The sequence below is a fragment of the Cyclopterus lumpus genome, chromosome 16, assembly GCF_009769545.1.
Source record: "Cyclopterus lumpus isolate fCycLum1 chromosome 16, fCycLum1.pri, whole genome shotgun sequence".
Classification (NCBI taxonomy): Eukaryota; Metazoa; Chordata; class Actinopteri; order Perciformes; family Cyclopteridae; genus Cyclopterus; species Cyclopterus lumpus.
The window spans coordinates 4346447-4372313 of record NC_046981.1 but is presented as its reverse complement, the minus strand read 5'-3'; the positions used below and the strand labels follow the sequence as shown (position 1 = coordinate 4372313).

The 25867-nt window shown below is 44.9% G+C and overlaps 3 protein-coding genes across 4 annotated transcripts; all 3 read left to right on the top strand.

Moving 5' to 3' along the window:
• The first annotated feature begins 5790 nt into the window (after positions 1 to 5790).
• washc5 (WASH complex subunit 5) lies at positions 5791 to 16936 on the top strand. Its single transcript, XM_034553665.1, has 29 exons — positions 5791 to 5860; positions 6433 to 6762; positions 6870 to 7015; positions 7199 to 7283; positions 7488 to 7588; positions 7955 to 8147; positions 8230 to 8382; positions 8547 to 8660; positions 9105 to 9276; positions 9475 to 9602; positions 10525 to 10654; positions 10988 to 11100; positions 11631 to 11797; positions 12063 to 12138; positions 12257 to 12367; positions 12714 to 12854; positions 13241 to 13321; positions 13476 to 13577; positions 13838 to 14017; positions 14106 to 14230; positions 14382 to 14544; positions 14685 to 14787; positions 14871 to 14950; positions 15073 to 15176; positions 15283 to 15412; positions 15543 to 15639; positions 15834 to 15987; positions 16077 to 16164; positions 16446 to 16936. The coding sequence occupies exons 2-29, from the start codon at positions 6577 to 6579 to the stop codon at positions 16500 to 16502; spliced, it is 3480 nt and encodes a 1159-aa protein (XP_034409556.1). The 5' UTR covers positions 5791 to 5860; positions 6433 to 6576; the 3' UTR covers positions 16503 to 16936.
• A 70-nt stretch (positions 16937 to 17006) lies between these two features.
• Positions 17007 to 20148, top strand: nsmce2 (NSE2 (MMS21) homolog, SMC5-SMC6 complex SUMO ligase). 2 transcript variants are annotated; one of them, XM_034553667.1, is made up of 7 exons: positions 17256 to 17368; positions 17803 to 17867; positions 18002 to 18114; positions 18402 to 18555; positions 19230 to 19321; positions 19410 to 19516; positions 19937 to 20148. In XM_034553667.1, the coding sequence occupies exons 2-7, from the start codon at positions 17858 to 17860 to the stop codon at positions 20049 to 20051; spliced, it is 591 nt and encodes a 196-aa protein (XP_034409558.1). In that variant the 5' UTR covers positions 17256 to 17368; positions 17803 to 17857; the 3' UTR covers positions 20052 to 20148. The 2 variants fall into 2 exon arrangements, with proteins under 2 accessions (XP_034409557.1, XP_034409558.1); XM_034553666.1 differs by lacking the exon at positions 17803 to 17867 and having other exon boundaries at positions 17007 to 17368.
• A 1701-nt stretch (positions 20149 to 21849) lies between these two features.
• On the top strand, positions 21850 to 24274 carry lratd2b (LRAT domain containing 2b). The gene is made up of 2 exons (XM_034552925.1): positions 21850 to 22051; positions 22389 to 24274. The coding sequence occupies exon 2, from the start codon at positions 22650 to 22652 to the stop codon at positions 23475 to 23477; it is 828 nt and encodes a 275-aa protein (XP_034408816.1). The 5' UTR covers positions 21850 to 22051; positions 22389 to 22649; the 3' UTR covers positions 23478 to 24274.
• Positions 24275 to 25867: the final 1593 nt, after the last annotated feature.

Sequence of the window (25867 nt, the reverse complement as noted above, 5' to 3'; positions counted from 1 at the left end):
ATCAGACACTTTTAGGCTACACTTCAAAGGATTGTTTTTTTCCCTGTATTAACGAGGGGTACTGCAACTGATAGATTGGAAATATTTTTTTGAGAGAAAACCAAGATATCTGCAATATTTACGTGTTCTGGTTCTTCATCAACATGCATTTGTCCTGCTAAAGAGCCCGTTGAGCAGAATGCTGGATCCCTGAGTCATACCGAGCTGCTCTGCAGCTTAATGTGACCTCTGAACTTTCCATTGGGGGAAATAAGCAACAAGATAAATGAACACATTTTCAGCCCAAATAGAAAAAGACTATAATTGAAAACACTAGCTAAGAATGAGTTTGCCCCGAGAAGAATTGCACCAGTGGACGAGGACCACGCAGGACAATGGCACCACAGTGCATTAGCCAGGTCTTGTCTGGCATGTAGTAAGCCATGATGTGTTTTCACAGCTGCTGCCGGTCTGAAAGACTAGAAGTGATTTTGCAGAAGTGGGGAAAGAGCAAGGAGGAATGTGAGGCTGCGTTCCTCAGGAGCTGTGGACCAGCTATCGCCTCAGTTCCCCATGGACCACTGATCAAAGACCGGGAGGCATACGATGGCCACTTCCTCATTCTCTACCTCCTCCCTTTCTCTTTGTCTCCCCTCTCTCAACCCTTTTCCCTCTCTTACTCGCTATCATCCCCTCTGCTCTCTGACATTCTTTCATCCCCTTAACTAATTTACAATGTGGGTGGGTGGCGGTGGGGTGGGGGAGGGGGAGGGGGAGGGGGGGTGCACTGGTGACTGATGTGAGATGTTCCTCAGCTTTTGCCACTAGAATGATCAGATGTGCTTTGTTTGTATGTCACTAAATTTTGTATTTAAGCTCTTTAAAGTGGTCTATCCATGCGTAAATTGTGACAATCCTCCACTTTACAGTCTGAAATGTATACGGAAAAAAAGATGAATAAATAAATAAAGAAACATCTGTGCGGGTTCTGCTTTTGTCCATAGCTATTATCTGCAGCTTAATGAGTCGGTGGAGATGCCGTCTCCCTGCTGTTGCATTGTGTTTGCTGAGCTGAGCACTTGGTCAGATTTAGAGCAGCAGGGTGACTTATAGAGCAGCGCTCCCACTGCGTAATACACGCAACCATGCCAATGTCTAATTTGGATGCACCCGGGTCAGCATATAGTTTCCCCAGCCAGCCAGGGAGTCAGACAGCCGAGCAACTCAACAGCCAAGTGGACATTTGTATTAATACATTTTGAGCAATGCAATGCAGATTTTTTTTTTTTTTTTGAGAAATATTAATGTATGGTATTTGCAAGAACTGTGCATATGCATGAGTACACACACACACACACACACACCGGTTTGTTGTGTATTTGTGAATGCTATGTATGTGTGTGTGTGGCTCTTTCATGGAGAGCACAGCCTTGGATGTGGTAATTCAATGTCTCCTCCTGAGTCCCGGCTGAGGCCGACAGCCTCGGTAAGGAGCCTCGTCTCTGTCGACATTGAAACGCACAAATCAAATGTGAGCGTCTCGGGACTAATTAGTGAAATGGAAAGTTCACGTGGAATCGTCGGTGTCTTGATGTGCAGAGGGCCGGTAGCATCTGATTGCTGCAGCTACTTGTTTTATTGGATGTTGGCACCTTTCCTCCAGTGGGAATGAGTCATGGAGATTGATGTTTTATCAAGTCACAGTCACAGTACTGTAGCCCCAAAAATAGCTTTTAATAAAGAGAACGGTCCTCATTCACCTTCAAACTGAATATGAAACGAGAAGATCAATACCACTTTCATGTTTGTGCTTTGATTATGAAGCTGCAGCAGCCGGTTAGTTTAGCTTTACTAATTAGCATAATCTACCCAAACTAACCAGCCTCTACGTGAGCGGTACGATCAAGCATGCGAACACTTGCTAATTCAAATGGCTATTGACATTAAAAACACAAGAAAAACACGGCAAACAACAAAACAATATGAAAACAGAAGCGCTTAGTGCAGCTATTGAGAGCGGCAACCAACTAAAAGATATTCGACACAAGGGAAACCCAATGAATTCTTGATTCAATTGGGTTTTGAAAGTCGGCTATTGTTCCCAGCAATAGTTTCTGTGATATGCTACAATCATAAGCACCTGTCAAATAAAATGGAGCGGCAGCACCAAAAGGCTGCCACCCTATTGTGACCCCGTTTAATCCTTCTTGGAAATAAAAAGAAGTTCAAAAAACATCTTTGAGCAGAAAGTGATACAGAATTTATGGTAATTCTTCTCTCTTTTTTTTATTGGCACCCAGTAGTTGTGTTAACATATTGATTATTTGCATTCACGGATCCTCGAGACTCATCTGTTCCATAGTGGATTTCTGGATCGCGTCCAAATCAAGACGGGGATATCTATCGATCTACTCTAGTTTAATGTAAAGACAAGTGACAGTTTTCATCAATCATGTGTTATTCATAATCCAAAATGTGTCCAAACAGTCGACAGGAGATTAATGTGTCGTCCTGATCAATGACATGATCATATTCCTCTTTCCTACTTTTCTTCATCTTCTACTTCCTACTTATACTCGTGAGTAGACATATTTGTACGTGCACACAATATGCACGACAGCGTGCGAGTGTGTGTGTGTGTGTGTGTGTGTGTGTGTGTGTGTGTGTGTGTTTTGGAACATCTCAATCCCACAGCAGAGATCTGGTTCAATTACACATGCAATAACTTTTAGGTCTCCAAAGGCCTGGAAACCATTTGTATGCTAATAGGTATGGCAGCAGTAACGACCTGCAATAAAAATACATCTGCTGCTTGATCAAATCTGATATCAAGAACATTACCGCAATCAGTATTTGCTATTTTTCCTGAAACCACTTATTAGACCGGAAACCGCTCGTGGGAAGTCTTCTGGCATCATGCAGCCGTGATGTAATAACCATTTCTCCTGACCTTCACCCGTCTCTCTGGGTGTGAAAGTGCTTTTATTTGTGTTGTAGCTGCGGATTCTGTGGTGGAAGTTGAAAGTGGACACACACGTCTTTGGTGTCAAGTCAAGTCAGTTTAATTTATATGGGCCAAAATGACACATTTATCTTAAAGGGCTTTAAAATCGGAAAAGATTGACATGGCATTTGGGAGTTCCCTCTGGACCTTGTTTTTTTACCACATACCTGCAAAACTAGTGACATTCTCATCATTGGCCTCTCCCTCGGGGGAATCGAACCGCCGGCCCGCTGATTGAAGGACGATCCTGCACACAGCAGTCGTGCAGTCGCATGTTGGAACTCCGATGTTTGCATTCGCAGCGTCACGAGGTTGGTAACAGTCGTTCCTCTTGAGTTATGCATCGCACAAATGTCCGCACTCTGGGCACGTAATTCATTGATATGCGTTCATGCATATACTGTTCAAACATTTTTTTAAAAAAGAGCTTAATTAAATTCATACGACACTATCAAAAGAAACACAACAAAGTTAATCACATAAACGTTATTAAATGGCAGCCGTACACGGCGGCTGATCGTGGCGTTAATTAGATTGGATGCGTGTCTGTGAAGTTATTGCTGAGACGAGAGGGCAGAGTGCGTACGCGCCGTCTTATTCCAACGAGAGGAGCAGCTCTCACTTCAAGGGCCTCGAAAAAAAAGATCAATGAGCAGCAATAAGAGTGGGACTGGACTACAAATTGAGCCGCCTTTAATCACCTCATACAGTTCACGGCGGTGTGAAGGTTCCCGCCATGAAAAGGTTTAATCACTAGCCGAGCTGAATGGAGTCAACTCGCTGCTAATAAAGGGCGCGAGGGGCCTGAGGGGACACATGTACACAGGCGTGCGTTTGCTAATTCTCAAACACACACACACACACACACACAGACGTCAACATGGACGCCCGTGTGTTGGTGCGTTCACGTCATCTGTGGCGTACATACGCACACACACACACACACACACACACACACACACACACACACCTGGGCCTTTAACGCATCCAATTACAGCCGCTGAATAATGATCATAGCGTCCCATTTGTGAACCTATAAGAGTCACTCTCTCTCTCTTGTAAATGTTATTAGGGGAGTTTGTCAGCGCATTAGGAAGCTCACACGTGGCAAGAGGCAATCATCATTTGTCAGCCAATTTGAGGGTTTCACTGACAAACGGTGAGTACCCGAGCCAACAGTGAACGGCCGCCAGGCTCCTCCGGGAGTGAGAACTGAGATCCCCTCAGTGCTCTTAATGGTTGGAGGCGTGAGGGTCATTTGGTCACTCTTTAGTCGATTGCTAAATGAATACAAGGTGCGTTTTGGAAAAAATCACTCTTTGGGACAAGATTGCACGGTTGCAGTGTGTTTGCATTTAATTCATCACAAACAATAGTGTTTCACTTCTTCTTCTTCTTCTTCTTCAAAGACCAATCAGGGTAATAAACTCTTAAGGCACCAGGAGGTTAATAAAAATAAGACGTCATTAGTGAAACCCTTTCATGATGCTTCCCAGGAAGCTGCATGTAGTTGACCTCAGCGCCGCTGAGAATGTGACCTTGGCGTGATGGTAAACGGGTAATAAATCCAGCGGCCGGGGACGCGGCGTTTAGTTGGTGAACAGTCGGGGTCAATGAGGAGGTCGAGAATCTAAATTGCACCTGTCTGTCTTTCTCCCTCGTCCTCACTCCAAAATGCTCCAAAATGATGGCGCTCCGGTGGAAGAAGCACTTACTCAGGGGCGTAACAACAACAAAAACCGCAGCTCACCTTGCCATACATCACACCCCTTCTGTCTCTCAGTCCTGTCAATCACCACTCTGTACTCATGAATAAAGTCAAAGTGTTATAAAGATAATCTTTAAAAAAAAAAAAAAAAGATGAAAAAAAGCCCCGAAGCAGAGAATAATTTGCACATCAAAGATAAAAATGAAATTAAAACAATTCCCAAGGTGCTCAACACACGAACAGGACGCGGATGGAAAGGACAGACGAGATAAATGTGGGGGTTCAGGATTGTGACGTAACCCCAAGGGGTCAAACCAACACGACTGTTATTAACCTCTGGCTCGCGCGCGCGCGCCTGCCAGCATGGCAGACGTATTGGCAATAAAAGTCCAATCCAATCAGATGTGAAGGAAACATGAGGCTTCTTGTTCGTGCACGTTGACCAACGTTGTTGGCTGTCAGCGTGCGCGCGTGGCTCGGTCGACTCCAGTGTTTACAACCGAGGTTCATTATTACTCATTTTGATTTTCATTGCATATGATGATGACGATGAATAACGAGCGGCTTTGCTTTTTTTTATATAAGGGGGAGCTAATGTCCGCTCGGAGGCCTTTTCAAGAAAATATTTTATTTTAATTGTTCTCTTTGTAGACCGAAGGTGACAGGATGGTATATGTTCCTCGGCCTTGGATTCACCTCTACGGTTTTCCACAGTAGGTTGGCTTAATTTCTGTTCAGGCTTATTTTTCCCCAATCGACCCCTGTAAATCACAGAGAGAGAGAGAGAGAGAGAGAGAGAGACTGCTGTTAGAGTGGATCTCTGTCGCCATCTAGAGAAACATGAACTCCGGGATGACTTGGGTGCCCAGTGAAGGAATAAATACCCAGTAAACTCAGCTGACCCGTTTTGTCTTTTGAGGAATGGGAATAAAAAAAATATTTTTAGATTCAGCTGCTAAAAAATATATATATTTATTGTATATAATACATTTAAAAATGGGTGTATCTGGCTATGATGAAAAAAAAAAAAAAAAATGAAAAAAAAAACCTGATTCCTGACACGCACCGCTCTCCTCCGGCGCGCCGGGTGAGGACAATCAAACGCACCCAGCGGCAGAGTCATGTGGTCGGTCATGAGGAAGTAAACAGGGAAGAGGAGATCCGAAGAGGCAAGTCTGGTTACAGTCTAGTGCTTTTTAAAATGAAATCACGTAGCTGTGGACATAAAAATGGGTCCGTTTACCCCGACGTGTTGGCACCTTTTCACGTCGCGTCGTCTGCAGCATTAGAGGCTAGTCAAAGTAGCTGTCAGGCTAAGCTAACGTTAGCATGGGCACATCATAATATGACAACTGCACTCTTATTCTTCCGTTGAACCACACGACAAGTCTATTAAAGGCGTGTTTCGACGTGTCTTCAAGAAACCTGGGAATTGTGAAAACTCCCAGGTTAACGCGACATTATAGATTAACGTGTGTCAAATTGAGTGTAACTGTAATGCATTCAAGTCATTTAAATGCTTGTAATATATTCCCAGTGAGGAAACCTCCCCTTTCATGCAAAGTGATGTCACTAAACAGTTGCTTGGTAAAGGTAATATTAATGTAACAGAACCAGCATTGTCTTGCTCAAAGGCACTTCAGCAGGGCAAATGAAACGAGTCTGTCCAGAAGATGAAAACTACAAACTGCACCAAAGGGTGCTGTTTCCTAACACCCTGTCTTACTTTTATTTTTTTCAGTTGGACCATTCAAGCAGTCAGTCTGCTGCAAAAACACAGACGGGGTCACGGTGTGGCAGTTTTGTGCATCCTCCTCTTCCTCCTCCTGCTCCTCCTCCTCCTCTTCCCCCTCCTCCTCTTCCTCTTCCTCCTCCTCCAGACGCCATGGTGGACTTCCTGGCTGAGAACAACCTGTGCGGCCAGGCCGTCCTCAGGATCGTTTCTCGAGGAAACGCCATCATCGCCGAGCTCTTGCGCCTCTCTGACTTCATCCCGCCAGTCTTCAGGCTCAAGGACAAGAGCGACCAGCACAAATACGGAGACATCGTTTGTGACTTCAGCTACTTTAAGGTAAGGATTTCGATTCGGGGCGGGCATTTTTTTTGGGGGGGGGGGGGGGCCTTGGACAATTAGTTATATTCGCAGTGCTGCAAATTGAGATGTTGCTTCTCCGCCAGGGTCCAGAGTATTATGATGGAAAGCTGGAAAACAAACCTGAGCTCCAAGACCTGGATGAAGAGTTTAGAGAGAACAACATTGAGATTCTGTCCAGGTTCTATCTGGCTTTTGAGAGTGTCCACAAATACATAGTGGATCTTAACAGGTAAGACAAGACCAGGCTATTTAGGTTGTTTTGTTTTCTTCCCAGTTCACATTCAGTTCAGTCAATTTAAAAGTAATACTTTACTTGAGCAAAACACAGTCCCTGACCTTGATTCACACCCCCACCCACCCTGTTCCTCGTCCTTTTTAAAGATGTTATTGTTTAATTTTCTCCTCTCTTCAGATATTTGGATGACCTACATGAGGGTGTTTATATTCAGCAGACTCTGGAGACCGTGCTTCTAAATGAGGATGGAAAACAGCTTTTGGTAAGTCACACAAATGCAAATTAGTTAACTTTAAAAAAAAAAACTAAAAAAAACATTACAGGAACAGCCTGACATATTCTAAACATCTGGAGGAGTTGAAATCAGAACGAATTGGCTGTTTCGCTGCCTCGATGATTGATTTCCATCCAAAACGCATTAAAAACTAACCGAAAAAGACATGTTAATTTTTTTCTCTCCACCCAGTGTGAAGCGCTCTACCTTTATGGAGTCATGTTGCTGGTTATTGATCAAAAGATTGAAGGGGAGGTCAGAGAGAGGATGCTTGTTTCCTACTATAGATACAGGTGCGCTTGTGACTTTCTTTCTGTCTCACAGTTGCAATATCAACGCTATATGTCTTTTTGAAGTGTGATATGTTCTTCTCTCCTTTCGTTTTCAGACACGCTCTCGCGTCAACATATTTCTTTCTCCATAATTACAATGCCACATGTTCGTACACGATTGGCAATTAACATTTAATCTCGTCAATTACATCAACCGCAACGCCGGGTGTCATTTTAGTCCGTCGTGGCGACATTATTCAATTATCACATTATGCTTCACCAGTTCTAACAACAAGCAGCACGCGTCCTTTGTCCTCACTTGCCCCGGTCTTTAAATTCTCTCCCGTTTTTAAATTTTTTTTTTTTATTGTTTCACATCTTTTTCAGCGCTGCCCGCTCGTCGGCGGACTCCAATCTGGATGACATCTGCAAGCTCCTGCGCAGTACGTGCTACTCCAGTCAGCCCGGAGCCAAACGGCCGGCCAACTACCCGGAGAGCTACTTCCAAAGAGTCCCCATCAGTTCCACTTTTATTAGCATGGTCATTGGGAGGCTGCGCTCGGACGACATATACAACCAAGTGAGAAACATTTGGCCGTTGTCTAGAGGGTGAAATGTCCTGGGCTGGACCTAAACGCACATTTCCCCTTCCTGTCCATCAGGTGTCTGCGTACCCTCTGCCAGAGCATCGTAGCACAGCGCTGGCCAACCAGGCCGCCATGCTCTACGTCTGCCTCTACTTCAGCCCCTCCATACTGCACACCCAGCAGGCCAAGATGAGGGAGATAGTGGACAAGTACTTCCCTGACAACTGGGTAAGACATTTGGGACATGGTAGGCTTGTACACTTCCTGATCCGCACCGATGATGTCATGCCAGTAGACCAGAGCTGAATAGTAAACAACTCAATACATGGATTCAATTTGCTTCAAGTTTATATTGTGAATGTTGTGCTGAAGTTTGTGTTGCGTGTCTGCAGGTTATCAGCATCTACATGGGGATCACAGTGAACCTGGTGGAGGCCTGGGAGCCATACAAAGCAGCCAAGACGGCTCTCAACTACACCCTTGAATCTGCCAACATCAAAGAGCAGGTATTAAATAATTGGTATTAAATAATTGGATTGGCTTCAATGTCACGCAGCCCTCGGCGTTTGCCAATTTACAGTCCTTCAGCGTGACGCCCTGTTGTATGCAGGTACCGATAACTGCGTCGACAGAATTTGCAAGTCATCCGGTGCGACTGCAGAATTCCAATTGAAACACAAGAGTGTTGATCAAATCAGTGACTTCAGGAAGACATTTTTAAAACTCGTCAAGTTTGTGAAATGAGCTCAAATTGAAGCACCGTTTCGAACAAAGAGGCAACGTGGTCACAAAGAACTCTGCACCCACAGCAGGAGGAGGGAACCAGATCACCCTGGTTTAGTGAGTCGTCCTTCCTTAAAGGCCTCTTGTGGGAGTGAGTGAACGGTTGTGTTATCGTCCGAGATGGAGGATACCTTTTAACCATATCTATCGCCACCTTCACTGTTTAGGCCTCTCGATATGCAGCGAGCATGGAGAGCCTGAGGCCTCAAGTGCTGCAGCTGCTGAAAGAAGGTTTTCTCAGGGAGGAGATCATCCTGGACAACATTCCCAAACTACTCAACTGTCTGAGGGACTGCAATGTCACTATCCGCTGGCTGATGCTGCACTCGGCAGAATCAGGTGAGAACGTAGTAGAATATATTGTAAGAAATGTACGTTTTTATTTAGTTTAAGCAGCATCGAATTTCCCTGTTGTCTTTTATCTAGTTGGTGTGAGCTGGAAAGTTCATACAGCACTTTGTTCCAGACGGGCACATTTGTGACCGTATCGGGTCTTTTAAGTTGCAGTTTACTAAGTTTTCTTCTTCTTTTGCAAAGCCTACGACCTAAACAACAAGCGACTGCGTCAGATCAAAGACCAAGTTCTCCACGACTCCAAGTACAACGTCAAGATCCTGTTCCAGCTGCTGCTGGACACCGCTCAGTTTGAGTTCACACTCAAAGAGGTGAGCGCCATGACAGGGAAAACATGGACGAGAGAAAGAAAGAAAGAAAGAAATGTACACTTTTAATTTATCCCCGTGGGGAAATTCTTCTCTGCATATGACCCATCCTTAGTTATTAAGGAGCAGAGGGCTGCAGTGAAGCAACTGGTGGAGCAAGTGGGGATTCAGTGTCTTGCTCAAGGACACTTCAACATGCAACTTATGGGGGAGAGTGGGGATCGAACCGGGTACCTTGTGGTTACGGGACAGCTGTAACTCGACCCCCAAAGAGAGCAAATCGTCAATAAATATTAATAAGATGTTAAACAGAGGAGGATGGACGCACGGTTGTTTCAGGCACAATGAGTAGGATTTTACCAAAAGTAATCGATGTAACCCCGGGCAACGTTCATAAACACGTAGTCACTGGGTGCCAGATCGTGACCATGCATCCAAGAGGAAGCTACGGAAATAAGTGGGCACGGCGCCAAAGAAAACCTATAAAACAGGGGAAGCGCCAAGGGGACAAAGTTGGTTCCTAAATGAGAGAGAATCCGGGGAATCCTTTCTTCTGCTGGCGAGCACGGCAACCCTCGTTGAGCCCAGGGAGGAGGGGCCGACTTTGAGCGCTGTATTTACAAACCGTGACCACAAATCCTACTCATTGTTTTGAGCTGCTGTCAAACACACTGAGCTCGTCTCCTCTTCAAGCCAGAGGGAAAGTGTGAAATTAATAGGGGAATAATTCCTGTGATCCAGCCAGCAGGGTTTTCTCGTTCGGTGTGTGTCCCCGCTGTCGTCCATTAGCATAGACGGCATATGGCTAGCCCAGTCCATCATTAGGAGAGGACACACATTTTATGTTCTCATTACACAGCTCGTCTGGCTAATCCCTCCACATCGACTGAGCGTCTGTGCTTGTCCCCCCCCCCCCCTCTTCCAGATGTTCAAGCAGATGCTGTCGGAGAAGCAGATCAAATGGGAGAGCTTTCAGAAGGAGGGGTCCGAGAGAATGACGGAGCTGGCCGAAGTCTTCTCCGGCGTCAAACCTCTCACCAGGGTGGAGAAAAATGGTGAGTCGCGCTGTCGGGACGGCTGAGGTGAAAATGGAGTACGCGCGCCGCAAAGAAAGTGGTACCGACTAAAAAGAACCGCGGCCACGCTGTTGCCCTGAACGGATTATTTCAGTGTTGGAACAGGAGTTTAAGCACCAAGCTGTTGAAGCAGACGAGGGCACACATGCAGGGAGAGGCGGATCACATTTACATAAGTCAAACGTCCGCTGTTGCAGGCTCTCGCTCTCGTAGGGACTCTTTTTTTTCTTTTTCTTTAACCACCACTTGTGAAGAATACTGATCGCATTCTTTCTCCACTTGCACCACACACACCTGTGTTGCTCCTGACAGAAAACCTGCAGGCCTGGTTCAGGGAAATCTCGAAGCAGATCGAGTCTTTGAACTACGAGGACTCCACAGCTGCCGGGAGGAAGACGGTTCAGCTCATACAGGCTCTCGTCGAGGTGAGCGAGATGCAGACATTTCGCCCTGGCTTTATGTTTTAACACAAGGCTGACAGTTTGATTTTGATGACATTATTTGAATGATTTAGTACTATATTGCAGAGTTATAGTCTTAAAGACTTAACTTCATGCATATAGCCAATAAGGGGATTTAATAACAATGTATGCAAACCGCGGAAGACTAAAGAGACCAAATGAACTGCTATGAAATGCATATAAATAGAGACATACATAATAGAATTGTATTGTTGTCATGGTCGATTGCAATGCCCCAATTGTGTCCTTGTGAAATAAGAAATGGAACAAATGGGATTTTTACAAAAATTGCGCAAACGTTATGTTTATTTATTTTTTTACGGCTATTTAAAACCGTTTACCCAATAAGCGAGTCCTCCTTCTGAGCCAGCATCCGAATTGTACTCAAATTGAACGGACGCCAATGTTGAAATATTCCCTCAGACTGCCAGGCGAGCGCCTCCAACCCTTGGGCACAGATATGTGACGGTGAGTGTTGCTTGTTTGGTCTTCAGGTGCAGGAGTTCCACCAGTTGGAGTCAAACCTACAGGTGTGTCAGTTCCTGGCGGACACCAGGAAGTTTCTGCACCAGATGATCCGCACCATCAACATCAAAGAAGAAGTCCTCATTACTATGCAGATCGTTGGAGACCTGTCCTACGCGTGGCAGATAATTGACAGGTTTGTACTTATTGATAAACATTAAAGCCATACACGCATCCCTGTAAGAAGAAGATGCTTTTGCAAAGCTGGATGAACAGAAAATGAAGCTTTGCTAACGCACAGTTCCGATAAAAGCTCCACATCAACATAAAGACGGTAACAGATGTGTCTTTCATATTGTCTTTCACAGTCTGCTTACCTTTTATTATATGAGCCATCAAGAAGAACACAGTGTTGCAGTTGCACACCGAATAATGAATCTGTTGTATGTGTCGTTCTGCAGCTTCACCTTGATTATGCAGGAGAGCATTAGAGTCAACCCGTCCATGGTCACCAAGCTGAGGGCTACATTTCTGAAGGTCAGGATCATGTGCACATGCTCACACGGAGACAAAAGATTCCCAAAACGTTGCCTTGATTTGGAGAATAGCTTACCTGTGATGTTAACACATTTAGTGTGTGTGTGTGTGTGAACAGCTGGCATCTGCATTGGACCTTCCATTGCTGCGGATCAACCAGGCCAACAGCGCTGACCTGCTGAGTGTTTCACAGTTCTACTCCGGGGAGTTGGTGGCTTATGTCAGAAAGGTACGGTGAAACAAAGTCATGTGATCTTACAAAGGTAGCTTGTGCATCTTACGGTGTGTAGCAGTAGAGGACGTCAGTCTTTGCCAATCACCGTTTTCAAAATGGTTTCACGACGTTTAACAAATGAGCTCTGCGTGCTGTAAATTATTGCGGTGGCTGCAGAAACATCCGCAGTCATGATTAATGTTTCTTCAACCATCTGTTTTGCAAATCGAGCCCCAAAACAGGCAATTTAGTGGCTGTCTACGCATCCTATGTTCCCACTACCGGTACACAAGATGTTTCATCTTCAGCACCGGCTGCTTTTGAACACCAATCTCGACTACTTTTATCTTCTTGTTTCCAGGTGCTGCAGATCATCCCAGAGAGCATGTTCACCTCTCTGGCCAAGATCATCAAGCTTCAGATCCATGACATCATGGAGGTGCCCACGCGGCTAGATAAGGACAAGCTGAAGGACTACTCCCAGCTCGGGGCTCGCTATGAAGTAAAACAGCTGTTCGCTTGCCAATGCGCACGCAGTCATGACAAAACATCCGTAGATATACGTTTAGACGTATTGTTTTTAAATTTGTGAATACAAATAATTAATTTGAATTTTGTTAAGCTGATATTGAGAATAAAATTTTTTTTTAAAGTATCAAATGCCAAGAAATCCAACGTGATCGTTACAGAGTAACTTTTGAGTAGAATTTAAAATGTAAACTTTAAACAAAACGGCATGGGACATTTCTATTGACGCAGGTTCAGTAAACTCTGTTTGTATTCATCTCTCTTTATACACATTGATGCAGAACATTCTTAGCTTATGCTCATACTTTGACTGATTCACTGTGTTCTCTCTGTCTCTTGTGTGTCTCTGTTCTGCTTCAGGTGGCTAAACTCACCCACGACATCTCCATTTTCACTGAGGGGATCCTGATGATGAAGACCACTCTGGTTGGGATCATTAAGGTAGATGATGTGATGCAGCTATTTGGACTTAGTGTCCTACCTTTAGCATTATGGTGAAACATTAGAAGACATTTAGAGGGTTTGAGGTGTCTGCAGCTGAAGAAGTAGTAACGGTGGTGGATTCTACTTTACGAACACACTGTGATGCTTTTAGGTGGATCCCAAGCAGCTTCTGGAGGATGGCATCAGGAAGGAGCTGGTGAAGAGGGTAGCGTACGCTCTCCACAAAGGATTGATCTTCAACCCCAAGGCTAAGGTCAGACTTCACATCTGCTATCTGTTGATCACAGAATTGGTCACTGAATTAGTAATAGAAATGGAGACACAGGACAAAAACTCAACAATTAGGAATTCCAAGTTTGACTTCAAATACAACTTGAAACATCTTTTTATAGGCTTGTGTTTGTTTTTTTTAAAGAAGAAATTAACTAATGTCTGTGCCGTCTTGCCCTTCAAAGACAACAGCAGGGAAACATTCAAACGACGAGACTAAACAAGAATCTTCCGCTCTCTCAGTCTAGTGAGCTGATGCCCAAGCTGAAGGAGATGGCGGCCACCATGGACGGGTTCTACAGGTCGTTTGAGTACATCCAGGACTACGTCAGCATTTACGGCCTTAAAATCTGGCAGGAGGAGGTGTCCCGTATCATCAACTACAACGTGGAACAGGAATGCAACAGCTTCCTCAGGGCCAAGGTCCGGCTCAACACAGTAGCATGCCTTTTTGACGGTTTCGTCAGTAACGGGAGTCGATTCAACGCTTCTTTCCTTGCTATCCGATCAGATCCAGGACTGGCAGAGCGTGCACCAGTCCACCCACATCCCCATCCCAAAGTTCCCCTCTGTGGATGAGTCCGCCACCTTCATCGGCCGTCTCTGCAGAGAGATCCTCCGCATCACGGATCCCAAGTATGTCTCCTCGAATATAAGCAGAGTATGTGCTAACCCCAGGAAGTGCTTTGCTTCCTCAGAACAACTGAGGAGCTTGTGTCATGTTTGTAGACGCTGAATCTTGCAGTCTTTCCGAAGCGCCCTGACAAAACGTGGGCCCTTTCTACAGGGTGACGTGCTACATCGACCAGATGAACACCTGGTACGACTTGAAGAGCCACCACGAGGTCACGAACAACCGGCTGTTCTCCGAGATCCAGAACACTCTGGGTACATTTGGCCTCAACGGACTCGACCGCCTGCTCTGCTTCATGATCGTCAAGGAACTTCAGGTAATTAGCATGTGAAAAAGGTTCCAGGCTGTGCTGTGAAGGCTCTTATTGGTGACGAAACAAATTATGAATGAAGGTCTGCGAGGGCTTTCTTCAATGCATACACTCTGCATACCTGAATATATTTGCATTCCCATCAGAACTTCCTGGTATGGATTCAGAGGACAGTCCTGAAGGACAAAGCTGCGCTGGATGTCTTCAAAGCCATGCTGGGTGCTGTCAACCCAATCCAGGGTATTGTGGGTAGGTATTCGTTTAGGAAATCCTTCAAGCTGCCAACATCTTTTTATTCCTAGAGGAGAATTAATTTTTTTTTTGTGCAACAGGTAATGCCAGCAAAGTGTACGCTAGCGCTGTGGCCAAAACCCAGAAGATCTGGAGTGCATACCTGGAGGTCATCATGAAGGTACTGGTCCACGATATATAACCCTTACGGTGTGAATAGAAAAATAATTATTGATTACTTTTCATTGAGATGTTCATCCTGTATTTTCATGCCACTCCCTCTGCAAATGGTGTCTGTTGCAGGTTGGTCAGATGCAGATTCTCAGACAGCAGATTGCCAATGAGCTGAACTACTCCTGCAAGTTTGACTCCAAACACCTGGCTGCTGCCCTGGATAACCTCAACAAGTCCGTCTAGTCTCACCACTCTATGAATGTGACCATTTCTTTTGCCAAGTACTAGTCGTGTGTATCGATGACTGTCCTCAATTCATCCATCACATGCCCTTTCCAGGTCTCTGCTGGCCGACATCGAAGCTCACTACCAGGATCCGTCGCTGCCCTACCCCAAAGAGGACAACACTCTTCTGTACGATATCACTGCCCACCTGGAGGCCGCCGGCATTCACAACCCACTCAACAAGGTCTGGAGAGAACGAGTGTTGGTTCCCAAACAGTGTCATTAATGTTTGACAAGTATTGGTGTTTTTCATAAACCACGCGCTCTCTCTGAACGCTCTGACCATTTTTCCTTCCACTCGTGTTTTCTCCCAGATCTACATCACCACGAAGCGCCTACCGTACTTCCCCATCATCAACTTCCTTTTTGTTATCGCTCAGCTGCCTAGACTTCTGTACAACAAAAACCGAGGCAAGTCTTGTTTTTGTTTTCATTTGACTATATTACTTACTGTACTTAAAGCATTAGTCTGGGAAGTATAGGAAGCCATTACTTGGACCACGAAGGTTTAAGGATTGTTTTGCACACCGGATTCATTCCGATTAATTTACAGTCGGTATGCCAGACTGTAGCAAACATGTAAATAACCACTCGACTTTTCCCAGGAATGACCTGCAAGAAAGCCACAGATGCAGTTGACTGGCCTCCGCTGGTGCTCGGCATGCTCACCCTGCTCAAGCAGTTTCACTCGAGATACACACAGCAGTTCTTGGCTCTCATTGGTCAGTTCATCCGCTCAATCATGGAGCAGTGCACAAGGTAACAAAGCAGTCTGATTGCTTGATCCGAATACTTTTTATAAAACGTGTCCTTTTATGACTTTATGGACTCACGTTTGACCCCATCAGTCAGAAGATCCCTGACATGCCTTCTGATGTGGTGGGAGCGCTGATGTTCTTGGAAGACTATGTGAAGTACACAAAACTGTCACGCAAGGTAGGCCAATTTTGACCTGCTTTATTGCTGCTAGTGAGGTGGTCAAAATGTGGTAAATTACAACAATTAACATGAACTGGGGGTAGCTTTTATTTGTTATGATTCTACCCGCATATGTTGAGCAGCTGTATTGTTATATAGTAAGATGTACTACCTTTCAGCTGTGAGAGAAAGTTTAACATAAAGCACCATGCCCTGAATAAGATAGGTATGTTTTGAGCATTTGTACGTAATATGGGGTAGTAACGTGTATTTTTCCTTTTATTTTCTGTGTTCCTAAGGTCGCCGAAGCCCACGTGCCCAGTTTCATTTTTGACGAGTTCAGAACAATACTGTGAAGATCTGGATGAAGCCTTTCATCATGCTTTTGTTGCCATAGACTTTTTAACTGCAGACATTTTGACTTGTCACATTAGGAAAAGCACAGGTGTGTTAGTAATAACATTAACGATTGCTTCAAGTGTCCCAGTAAGCCATGACAGTGTGACAGGGAGCCTGCATGCACAATACCAGGACCTAAGAAACTAAGACAGCAAAATGGAGTTCAGTCTTTATTCATTTTTATTATCCAGTCTGTGCTTCGATGTCCACCTTGAAAAAAAGCCTATTTAATTGTTTTATTATACATTTCATTGACCATTAATGTCTTAATGCACTAATAATAGATTGTACATAGATATAACATTTAAATAGATTATTTGACTACTTTATGAATGATCACGTTGTGCCATTTCTAAATAACATTCAGTAATAAAAACGATTGTTCATAACATCTTTTGTTGTTTCTCTTCAGTTGAATCCGTTGTTCGAGGCTTTTATTTTGAAAAGCACAAAATGCCAAACCCGGAAGTCCGATCCTAGCTTGGAGCTGCTGTTGTAGTTTTTTTTTGTTGCGCGTTTTCTTGTGATGCGTTTCAACCTTTTTGGACGTCTTCTCAACAGCATCAGTACAACAACCCGACGCCCGTAAAGACACCGTGACGCCGCACTCACACAGGAAGTAGCTCGTCAATTAGCCACGTTAGCGCGTTAGCTATTTAATTAACGGTCGCTTGCCGTTGGTCTCAGCGGATATAACAACCCGTCGTGATGTCTCTTAGCGCCGTTCACGCAACACTGTCGAGCCTGAAGTCTTGCCAGGCGGACATTGGGACCGGAATGGACATAGTGACCGATGTGGCGATGGACCTGGCGGAAACTCAGGGTAAAGGTCGCCGGTGTTACGGATTAAGAAGCGACCGTGTTAACTGGCGACTTTGAAACCCAACGCGACCGTTGGTGTCGTAGTTAGACCGCTGTTGAAAATAGGAAGAGGACACGTAAACTAGCTGCCCTCGTGAATGCCGCATTAATTAATTTGTATAGTACGTATTATTATGTATGTGAGAGGGGTTGACACTTCATTACAAAATTAAACCAAGCGGCATTCACGAGGACAGCTATACGTGGAAAAAGTCGCCAGTTAACAGGGTCGCCTGTTAAACCGTAACACCGGTTTCTGTCGACCTTAATGCGATAAGGAACAGGGATATAAGGGTGTTTTACAGTAGTGGGAATAGAAAGTACCCAACGTTACAGTACTTGAGTATCGTTACAGTCTTCTATTCCATTTCATGCTAACATCCCTCCACATTTCAGAGGGAGTTGTGCTTCATCCATGATCCAGTTTATAAAATGTGATGCATTAGTGTAGATGACAACAGGTTTGTACATGTTAACACATCAATGATAATAAATCCCGTAATATAATGATATAACGTCACCCTGCATGACGAGTCTATGTACTTTTTGTGTTACTACTTTTCCTCATGCGAGTGATCTGAATATGTCCCGACAGATGAAGAGGGGAATCCAGGCATCAGAGAGATGGAGGCCATGATTCTGGAGTGCGCCAAGCTGGATCGAGAAATCAACCACTTTGTTGACATTGTGCAGCAAGTCACAGGAGAGGTGAGAGCAACCCGACGGGGTCTCAAGTGGGGAAACGTACTTTCTCCTTTTATACTTAATAAACGTGTCAGCTTTCGAGAGGGCTTGGATGTCCAAAAAAGTGTATATAGATGAGTGGTTCTTTTTGGAAGGTCACCGAGCTCTCGCTTCGCTGCGTCCACACAGATTTCTCTTTTGAGTGGCAAGTCTTAATGTCAAGGTGTTAGTTTTAAATGTCAGGGAAAACACTGAAGTTGACTAATTGTAAAGGTCAAGGAAACGGCCCTAATCTACTTCCATTTCTGTAGGTTAACACACAGCAGCCGGAGGCCATGTTCAGCCTGTCTGCCAAAGTGAAGGAGCAGTTCACAGAGAGAATAGCCAGACTCTCCGACGCCGAGCTGCAGAATCACCTGAAAGTAGTGGCCTTCAGGGAGAACGTCAAGAACTCTTTCAATCAAGGTGAGGCCTGGAAAGATAGGAAAATAATCAGAATTGATGCGCTGCTGGACTTGATGCAATGTGTTCAGGACTTATAATAAACTTTGATCATAGTTGTGTTTGCAGGAGGGTTTCTTGGCCAAGCAGAGAGAGAAATGTTAGGGTGTGTCCTTTTTTGTTTTCTCTAAAAAAAAATGCTGAACTTACCTTTTGCTCTCTTAATGTCTGAAATTGGAATGATGTAACCTCAGGGTACCCTTCCAGGCATCATCGCCTTGAAAGATACCGTGTATATTGTGAACTTTATTTGTGGGCTACAGGGGAGATTGCTTCATGTGTGGGTGGGTGCGTTGGATGTCTGTGAGCAGGTGGGATTTTAGTGTGTGCATGTCTTACATGATCAGTTGGTGTAATGTCTTTAGGCTACGCGCGCTACTATACATGCAAAGGCTGTGTGTCTTACATCTCAGTAAGGGTTTGTGAATGATGGTAAAGTGTGTGTGTGTGTGTAAAGTTTGAACACTTGATTTGTACATGCAGAATTAGCTCTGAATTTATTCCCACCTAAGTGGGACCTTGTTACATAAATGTATTCATGTCCTTCTCGCTGTATAGTCTCCTGTCGTCGATCCACATTCCTTATTACCGGGATTGGACATTCGGAAGCTCACTTGTCTGCATGTTGTGTTTTTCAGCCAGCCAAGTGTCGGTGGAGAACCCGGAGGAGCTTGATGACGACATCGCCGTTACACAGAGCCAAGTCAACTTCAGCTGCCCACTCACACAGGTAGACTCCTCCAGCCTGCTTGTGTGTTATTTCATCAATTTACATTGTGTGTTCATTTGATAAACACCACTTTGAATCTGTATTCAAGCTGGAAATGGTGAACCCGATGAAGAATAAGAAGTGTAACCACCACTATGACGAAGGAGCCATACTGGGCCTGATCAAAACAAAGCAAAGCCAGAAAAAGAAATGCCGGTAAGACACAAAGTTGAGCCGGGTTTTTCAGCAGTAAACAACTTGGCGTGCTGCCGTGAGACCGGCAGTCTGCCTGAATTCACATTTCGTTTAGTGTACAGAACTCTGATGAAATCCCAGGGCTGTCTTATGCCGTTGTCAAAGACACCTGCCTATTGTCTTGAGTCCTGACTGGTCACTGTGCACCTTACTGTAGCAGCAATGTGCAAAGGGGGCGGGACATATTGTGATCCGGTCTGACTGATTAAATGCTTTTGCACTTGTTGCCTCACTTTATCCTCATGCTCCCTGAAGTGTCTGTCAGTAGCAATGCAGAGATTTATTTATTTATTTTAAATTCCCGCTTGCTTACATTTCTGCGAATTTGCATATCTTATTTGTGTTTAGACAGCCCTTAAACCATCTTTGTCTGCCCTCCAGCTGTCCTGTGGTGGGCTGTGGGAACACAGACGTGAGACAGGAAGATCTGATTCCTGACCAGATGCTGAGGAGAAAGATCCAGAGCCAAAAGAGACACGGCAACCCCGTCCGGTGAATTCAAATGTAACGTGGTGATTTGTTTATTTTTCAACTGGAGCATATTTTTTGTACTCTCGCTTTATGTAAATAAAAGCTGCAGACCTTTTCATAAATTAATGCCTAACTTGTATTTTTAATTGGGGAGGGACTGTATATATATTATTTTTTTTTTATTCAACGTAACACTTTGCAGTAAGATGACAGAACCACAAGAGAGCAGTGTCTGCATGTTACAAAATACATGTTTTCATCTCTGGATTATACATTCTCAACTCTAGGTGATGGAGGATTATTAGTAGAGTTGGGACCCCTACTGGCAACTCTGAATCCAGAACGTGGTCATTTTTAGGCTTCCCTCAGGTCATTCAGCATATACATGTATGCACTTGAAAATGTGGAAATCATGATGTGATCTTGCTTATTAAGACGACACAGTTTCTTCTAACTGAAGTGAAAACTAAAGTACGATTCCGGAGATATTATTTTGAATGAGCCATGAAAGAAACATCTTTGCATTTATGTGATTTAAATGTCTCTATCCAGCCTGCTCTCGCTCCTTGTAAAAAGGGTCTTTGTTCCAAAGAGAAACAAACAAAGGCCGTGTTGAGATGAAACTAGGTGAAGCTAATCTTTTAATAACCTTGCGTTACACATTTAAAAAATCTCCCCTCCAAAGAGTGAGTCACGCAGCACTAAGAGCATTTAGCCCATGAAGATATTAACTGGCAACAAATGCACTAGAGTGTCGACTTATTCATTTCTCCACTCTACTTAATTTTTGAATTACCATTCTGCAAAGTTAATTGTGTTTGCTGCACAACATGTGAAGTCACAGGTAATTTAACAACAACACTTCAATGTTGCACGCAAGCAAGCATCAGCATTGCACTCAGCCTATCACAGCCAGGGCCTTTAAGTGGTTTCTTTGGAGGGAGGCAGAGCTGTAAATATCCTCAGAAATTCAATCACAATATTGTGCAGACATGATGCACCAAAGAGAAGAAGAAAAAAAACCCCAATCAATTCTCCATAGATGTTTGCGTTCTTCTGGTTGTGTTTGATCTGGGATTCACATTCATCTGTTCAAAAGCTCCCGAGAAGTATGTGTAATGGCTGCCTGAGACATCGAAAGCCTCAATATCTGGCTCGTCCAAGAGGGATTTTACCTCCTTGGCAGGAAGTGAACATAGTCTCACTGGAGAGGATGGAGAGGGAAGGAGAACCGCGGTGCTCAGATCAGAACGGTGCCCCAACAATTCTGGTTCTCCCCACTGATTTCTGGGGCTAAAATCCAAAAGGTTTGACACATCAAAATAAAAAGAGTCCGGTGTGTTGATGGATCACCGCATAAAAAAAAAAAAGGTTTACAGAGTGGATTTTTAGAGATACTTACCATTTATGTCATAAAGATATCCCCCGCTGGCATCAGTGATGTGTAGAGTTTAGAGGAAAAATGTCCAAATCCAGTGCAAAGTTATGCAGAAAGTTATTCAGAAAACATTAAAGTCATTATAAGCATCTATCTGAGAACTCTAACCTAATATTACGTTGTCTTTTTTAAATAAATAATCTATCCCTATAACATCCCACATCTCCATATTATAGGTTACAATGGAAAACAAAAACTTCATCCAATAATAAGGTGTCTATAATGAACACGGAACATATAGTAAACTATATTGAATACATTCATTACATTAAATACACCTAATGAGTACATTCATTTCTACGAGTATGTAAAGAGGCAACAAAAACAACAACAACAACAACAACAACAAAGGCGTACTGTCGCTTTAAATGACAACACCTCCCAGCAGTCACCGGGTCCTCCGTGAGTTTCGCTGCAACACGGTGGTTCACACACTACAGACAGACAGACGCGGCTGGACGGCGGAGCGCAGCACACGTCAGCCCAGCACCCAGGAAGCAGGCGTCTGAATCCGGGTAGTTGTACCGATGTGACAGCGGGAGGGCGCGTGAGGGAAGCTGCCGCGTGGAGCTTTTGAACTGCTGCAGGTGAGATATCCCTCCGCTTCTCCCACAGACTTTCTTTTTTTCCTTCTCCCTGAGGAGGACTGAGCTGGAGAAGAAAGGGAAACCCGGACTAACTGTGGAGTACAACCGAGAAAGACTAACCGTGACAGCAGAAGTGTAGCGGGGCACTGAGGTGGTGGAGGACGGGGGGTGGGGGGTGAGAACAAGTACACGTAGTAGTAGTAGTGTGTGGAAACTATGAGCCAACAGGTGCGTCAGGTCACACCTGTTGGGAACGTAGGCTGCGCGGAACAGTTCGACTTTCAGCCCGTGTTATGACTTGTTGTTACAGTTCCTGTCTCGTTTCATCCATGTACAGGTTGGCGCAGTTGGTGTTCATCCGGAGGACATATATCTATATATATACATATATATTTATATATATGTATATATACACACACAGCCGGACATGGCCCATTGGTGTCGGTCTTCACTGCTTTGGATTTAGTTCCGACGCGGCACAGCCCCGCGCCTCCTCCCTCCTCTCTCCCTACCAGCCGGTGAAGTGAGGACGCCGAGAACAGGTGGATCCTGTTTCTGTGTTCACCCCGAATCCCCGCAGCATCCACCTGTCACCTTTATGGGGAACCAGGTGGAGAAACTAACGCATTTGAATTACGCAGAGGTGCCGACGGCCGATCCGAATGGACTCGAACCGGACGACGCGGGACCGCGCATCGGCGTCTCGTACATTTTCTCCAACGACGACGACGACCAGGACGACCACCACCCCTCGGACCGCTTCGCACCGGACAAACAGCGGGCGAGCCACGAGGAGAAGCCCTTCGACCCCCGGGACGAGCTGGCGTGCGCGATTTACTACCGGGAGGAGTGCGTCCACGAGATGAGCGCCGGAGCCGCAGCTCACTCGGCGGAGAGCCTCCTGAACAAGTGCCGACCGGGAGACCTGCTGGAGTTCGTGGCCACCGGGCAGTACCCTCACTGGGCCGTCTACGTGGGGGACTTCCAGGTGGTCCACATGCACAGGGCCGAGATCAAGAACAACTTTCTCACCGACGTGAGCCAAGGTAAAAAAGGCCGGGTGGTGAACGGCCTCTACAGGTACCGTGCGCTCCCTCCGGAGGTGGTCGTGCGCAACGCCCTGGACCACGTCGGGACCAGAGACCGGGAGCTGTACTGGAGGAACTCCGAGTGCTTCGCCGCTTGGTGCCGCTTCGGCAAACGGGAGTTTAAAATCGGAGGGGAGATACGGATCGGGAAGCAGCCGTACAGGTTGAAATTGCTCTTCTCGGAGAAGAAGAGCCACGTCCTGGAGTTCCAAAGCCTGGAGGACGTGATCATGGAGAAGCGGAGGAACGATCAGATCGGCAAAGATGCCGTGATGCAAGAGCTGGCCAACCACTTGAACACAGCGCACGAAAACATCGAGGTGCGTGTTGTCAACTGACGGTGGATGCTGTGGTCATCACCGGGTGCGGGTTGGAGCTTCAGCCCAAAAGGATGTGCTCAATGTGGGGGGGAAAGCACACTTTTCATGCTGGAAAACCCCCAAATGTGTGTGTGTTTGGGGGAGCATTTACCCCCCCCCCCCCAGTCAACTATTAAGAGATGTAAACAAAACACAATCCTAACAGGGAGTTACAACTTGAACGTTTGCTTCCTCCACAATGAGAGGAACATCTGGGGGTGGACACTTGTTTCTCACTCAAGTGCAAAGGGCCAGATGTTAATCCCCACGAGTTGATTCACTTTGGAAAAGAAGTGAACATCGAAGTGGCAAAAGTCCACCCTGTCGTCTGAGAACAATTATGATATGTACACGCTAGACCCCCAAGATTAAAGTGACTTGTTATGATGGATTCATTTGCATCGGAGCTGCGCCTGCAGTCTAATCATTTGGGGGTGAAGTCAGAATTGAATTGCCCATAATTAATGTTTCTAATCCAATGAATCTTTTGCACAGGAGGAACAACCCCTCCTCCGTTGTACTTTGTATACCTGAGCAGAGTGCTGAAAGCGCTCGCTCCTGCACAACTCAGGTGACGGCGATCAATACAGATAAATACTTTTGCTTTTTATTATTGTGAGCCAGCCTTGAGGGTGCCCTTCTGTTGCTTTGTATCGTCACTCGGCTTCACCCCACTCCTTGACCACGGCTGCACTTTGACTGAGTCACCCATTTTAAACAGTTTATTTTTTTTGAAAGAGAGAGAGAAAAAAAGAAGATGTTTGTATGAAGGAATATATTGAAATAAATATATATTTGAAGAGTTAAGTTTTTTTTTTTGGGGCAAAGGATTGCAACTAACATTTTTAATTGATTCATGGCACTTCATGGTAAAATGCTAATAAATAATGTCAAACCATAAATCTAAGGAAAAGTAGGAGAGGTGTTTTCTATAATCAAACCACATCCTGCACCCTAAACACCAGCGTTGGGTTTCCCCACACACACACGCACACACACACACTCTTCTATAACTACTGCACCAAAATCCCAGTTCACGCCCCAGAGGAGCCACAGCTCTACCTGTTCAACCAGTAAGATCCCAGCTTTTTGTTTGTTCGTCTGAAGGGCGGAGAGCGTTGGCTGCCGGACAGTCCTGTCTCACTATCTGCCTCCGGGGAGCAGCAGCTCCCCAAACTATACTTCGACATCCGCTTTGTTAGCTAAGGTGTGTTCCAACCATGTGATGAACATTTGAGCTTTGTTTAACACCTCTGTTGACTGAAGATGAGTCCTTTTTTGAAAGTTTAGCCCCAGGCTAATAATCTTCCTCAACCATATTTGTCTTTTCTCTCCTTCCGCTGGAATTACATCATTAAAATTACATTTTGGTCAAAGGTGCCCCCTTTTTAAAAATTGTTTTATTACATTTTATTTTATTTTTACACTCACAAATAGGCTCAATTCGAACTCTGCCAAATCACATCCCCGTTTAGTTTCTATACACCGTATTAAAACGAGGGTAACATGTTTATAAAATTCCACTTGATATAACTTGATGGGGTTGAAATTGTGACAAGAAACGGGGCCAGGAGTGTAAATCAATGTATCGGATTACATACGACAGGTAGTCGATGCAAACGTGAGATCTGTTGACGATGGCGACGTCTAAGTAATGACGAATAATAAAAGCCGGTGAAACACTCGACAGTACTTTCACATACAGAGGCTGCAACGGAAATTACAGCAGGCTGTGAGGTTGTTTTGAACTGTGATACATCTTGTCCCCCCCCTCTGTGTTTCAGAGGAAGCTGATGACTCGCTCATAGACAGCCATGAGTTACTGTGTTGGTTTTTTCCTCTGGTAATATTTGCATGGAGATAATACTGTATTAATTTTGCTGCAGGTAAGGTCCCACTGGATCATCATCAGCACTAGTAACGAATAGGAAAGCAGCCGGACACATTAGCATTTCTTCAATCCTCTACGGTCTACCACAGTGATGAAATCTAAATTGTGTGTGTGTGTATGGGATGCATATTTATGATAATCGGTCATATATTTTCTTTTCTTTTCAGCAGCAACAGAATCCCGAACAGCATTCGTCAGAGCACACAATGTTAAAGCAGCTGCCAGTCGAGTTGCGTATACTGTAATGGGGGAATATTAACTCGCATTTTTCATCATGTGAGACAAAGCATTATTCAATTTTGTTTCCTCGCCACACATTTTGTGGGCTTTCTGTGATCTCAGGAGCTTCACTCGGAGAAGAAAAAAGGCATCAAGCTGTCGGCTGAATGAATATAAATCGGGAGTATGGTTTTGTTGTTTAGTCAACTCCTAAAGCCGCCCCGTGGAGTTTCATGTAAACAAAGCTTCTGTTTACTTG

Excerpts from the sequence above, each read along its gene's own strand:
- nsmce2 (XM_034553666.1), top strand. The coding sequence starts at position 17,254 with ATGTCTCTTAGCGCCGTTCACGCAACACTGTCGAGCCTGAAGTCTTGC. Across the intron at positions 19,322-19,409 it reads TCAGCTGCCCACTCACACAG|CTGGAAATGGTGAACCCGAT; the intron begins GTAGACTCCTCC and ends TCTGTATTCAAG. Across the intron at positions 19,517-19,936 it reads AGCCAGAAAAAGAAATGCCG|CTGTCCTGTGGTGGGCTGTG; the intron begins GTAAGACACAAA and ends TCTGCCCTCCAG.
- lratd2b (XM_034552925.1), top strand. The coding sequence starts at position 22,650 with ATGGGGAACCAGGTGGAGAAACTAACGCATTTGAATTACGCAGAGGTG.
- washc5 (XM_034553665.1), top strand. The coding sequence starts at position 6,577 with ATGGTGGACTTCCTGGCTGAGAACAACCTGTGCGGCCAGGCCGTCCTC. Across the intron at positions 14,951-15,072 it reads ACCTGGAGGTCATCATGAAG|GTTGGTCAGATGCAGATTCT; the intron begins GTACTGGTCCAC and ends TGTCTGTTGCAG. Across the intron at positions 15,177-15,282 it reads GCCCTGGATAACCTCAACAA|GTCTCTGCTGGCCGACATCG; the intron begins GTCCGTCTAGTC and ends TGCCCTTTCCAG.